This window comes from Maylandia zebra, linkage group LG18 (genome assembly GCF_041146795.1).
Source record: "Maylandia zebra isolate NMK-2024a linkage group LG18, Mzebra_GT3a, whole genome shotgun sequence".
Lineage (NCBI taxonomy): Eukaryota > Metazoa > Chordata > Actinopteri > Cichliformes > Cichlidae > Maylandia > Maylandia zebra.
The window spans coordinates 30,988,491-30,991,672 of NC_135184.1; the positions used below are offsets into that span (position 1 = coordinate 30,988,491).

The following is a 3,182-nucleotide window of genomic DNA, read 5'->3' on the forward strand; positions in this document are numbered from 1 at the left end:
GGATCATTGTACTGCTGCAAAACCCAAGTGCGTTTCAGCTTGAGGTCACGCACAGCTGCCCGGACATTCTCCATCAGGATGTTTTGGTAGACGACAGAATTCATGGTTCCATTTACCACAGGAAGTCTTCCAGGTCCTGCGGCAGCAAAACAGCCCCAGAGCATCGCACTACCACCGCCATTTTTTACTTATTGGTAATGTTGCTCCTTTTCTGAAATGCTGTGTTACTTTTATGCCAAATATAATGGGACACACCTTCCAAAAAGCTCAACTTTTGTCTTGTCAGTCCATAGAGTATTTTCCCAAAAGTATTGGGCATCTTCAAGACGTTTTCTGGCAAAACTGAAATGAGCATTTTTGTTCCTTTTGCTCAGCAGTGGTTTTTGACTCTGCCATGCAGGCCATTTTTGCCCAGTCTCTTACTTATGGTGGAGTCATGAACACTGACCTTAACTGAGGTACATGTGACCTGCAGTTCTTTGAATGTTCCTCTGGGGTCTTTTGTGACCTCTTGAATAGGTCATTGCTGCGCTCTGGTTGTAATTTTGGTCGGCTGGCTACTCCAGGGAAGTTTAACCCCTGTTCCGTGTTTTTGCCTTTTACAGAGTTGTGTAGGAATTTTCCAGACTGACAGTCACACAGGGCCCTGTACGTTTGGATTTGTTTTCCCCTTAAAAATGAACACCTTCATTTAGAAAATGCATTTTGCGCTTACTTTAAACATTTAAGTATGACAAACAAAACCAAAAAAAGGAAATCAGGAAGTTGGCAAACACTTTTTCACAACACTGTAAATAGTTTGCTATGATCGGCTGTGAGTCATAAATTAAACTGTGGACTGTTGAGCTAAGAAGTAAAATCATCAACTTAACAAACTGTTTTGTTTTTGTGTGTGCCATCAGCTTATTCATATTAAAGACACATGTAATTTGAAGCATTCAGCTTCCATTTTTCACCTGCACTTCCTGCATCGATAGGATGCTTCAGAGGAGCTGGAGTGGGCAGGGTCAACAGCAAACACCTCCCTAGGCACCTTCTGTAACTCTGCTCAAACACATGCACACATACAGAAAGAAAACATATAATTTAAGAACAAGAAAGCACAACAAAAATAATGAGAAGTGCTCAAATGTTTAACTATAATCTCAGAATGTGTGTGTGTGGTTACCAGGGTATTTTTCAGTGATCTTGGTCAGTCTGTATTGTTTGTACAGAGGACTGGAGGTATCCACCTCACACTGCATTGCTTCGTACAGACACAACTGCTCCTCAAAACCACTATTGACCCTAAAAGACATACATACAAGCAAGTGTGCTTTAGAGAATTTAAAAAAAAAATGTAAATTTTATGTGTGGAGTAAGAAATATAATCTCTGGGGGATTTAATAAACATTAAATACAAATAACAGTACTTTAAAGTGAAACACAAACTTACTGTACATCTGGTTTGAGACTCTTTAGTCTATGATAAGCCTCAGTGAATCCCAGTTTGTATCTCTTCATTAGATAAGCAGTAACAATGGTGGCACTGCGACTCCGACCAGCCTGACTAAAACACACACAAAACCATGTTTGCGGTTTGACACTTAACACGATTGTTTCACATTGCATATTTTCACAAGCTTGAGTAAAATAAAAGGAGCATTTTTTTAAAAATCACAATATTGCGATTTGATATATAAAATTGCCTTACCAGTGAACCAGTGCAGCCCGGCCACCATCTACAGCCTCTTTAATGAACCGGAAACTGGTGTCCATGTAACTGAGGAGGTCTGAAGTCTCTTCATCTAAGACATCAATCCACTTCCTAACAAAGGCTCTATCATCAGGAAACAGTGGGCTGGGGTCTACAGAATCTACAGACAGGATGTGACTGATGTTCGCACCGACCAGTTCCTGGTGGTCGTTGAGGTTAGCTGCAGTGCCGATGTACAGCCCAGGGTCCACCAGAATCATGACTGCAGAGACAAACCCAGTAGCACTAATGTCTGTGCAGAAATATGGCCAGAAAAACATCAAGAAGTCATAAATGAATCTGGACATTCTTCCAGGCACTAACAACACAAAGTAGAATGGAGTAAATGGCTGTGTCTATAACCGTTTTTGTAGACCACCTTTACAGCTTTAAACATTCTGATCACTGCCCAATTTCTCAAATCAAACCTTTATATTTTTCCCCTTTGGATCATCTTAGCATTTCATTTGTTAGATACCAATTTAAAATTAGGAGATTAAAATGTGAACATAAAAACATCAATAAGCATCAAGAACAAAAAATACTTTTTATACATACATACATACATACATACATACATACAAGTATAGGAATAGAATACAACTACGTTTTAATCTTAGAAGCAAATTTGGACCGCTGTCTGAATTTTAATTTCAAAGGTCACCTGGATACAAAAAGTATCGAATCATCAAACAGTTTGCTGTCTTTGGCTTAAAATACGTTTTTTATTAAAAGCTTTTCCTCTTGAAAGCCACTTTTGCCACCATCGTTGCTGTTATTCATCAACTGATTACCATTCAGTGCCATGTTTCTCTATATATTGTCTCTGACACAGCAAAGGATTAAAAATAGGATACTTTGGTTCAAAGAAACCGTCACTAGTATTATTTTCAAGTAACTAGTTTTGTTTTCTGTGTCACAAGTAGCGATCGTCTTTGGGTCAGTGCCGTTGCCAAAATATAAATCTGAACTTTCACTTTAACATCTACTCATTCTGGCAACCCACACACCCTCACATCGTTCACTCACTCGCGATCTCTCGCAGTCGTTTTCGCCTTTTTGCTGATTCTCACCGGCTTCGCCTTTTAGTGTGTAACACAGCTACTGATTTAAGAGAAAGTGAGTGCAGTGAAATACGTTACAGACTCAAATATAATCCAAAAAGTTAACGTGCTGTAGTCTGCATCAGCATTTGGTTCCTGTTTTAAAATGCTCGGTCGGAAACGTAGACGTACACACAAACACGCGTCGTTAGTTCCGGCCTATTATACTTTCAAAATAATTTCAATAAGTATAATAAGTATGGCAGAAAATTAAATAGTCAAAACGTATTTACATATACGCTCTATGTACAGCCAGTATCTCTGATGTTAAACAAAGCAAGAGGAACACAATGGTGAATACCAAATCTGGGTCATTTTATTGATAAAGGGTTTTTTTTACTTGT

At 38.8% G+C, this 3,182-nt stretch overlaps 1 protein-coding gene across 3 annotated transcripts in view; it reads right to left on the reverse strand.

Moving 5' to 3' along the window:
- dusp12 (dual specificity phosphatase 12) overlaps window positions 1-2,974 on the reverse strand; it is a 5,118-nt gene extending 2,144 nt beyond the window's left edge. Inside the window, exons 1-5 of one of the 3 annotated variants that reach the window (XM_076876850.1) lie at window positions 2,809-2,974; window positions 1,694-1,988; window positions 1,436-1,549; window positions 1,169-1,287; window positions 957-1,044 (exon numbers count right to left, since the gene is read on the reverse strand). In XM_076876850.1, coding sequence (XP_076732965.1) covers window positions 957-1,044; window positions 1,169-1,287; window positions 1,436-1,549; window positions 1,694-1,956 — 584 coding nt within the window. In that variant the 5' untranslated portion in view covers window positions 1,957-1,988; window positions 2,809-2,974. Of the gene's footprint in view, window positions 1-956; window positions 1,045-1,168; window positions 1,288-1,435; window positions 1,550-1,693; window positions 1,989-2,764 lie in introns of all 3 variants that reach the window. The other 2 variants (XM_004573981.2, XM_004573980.2) reach the window with 2 other exon arrangements.
- Window positions 2,975-3,182: the final 208 nt, after the last annotated feature.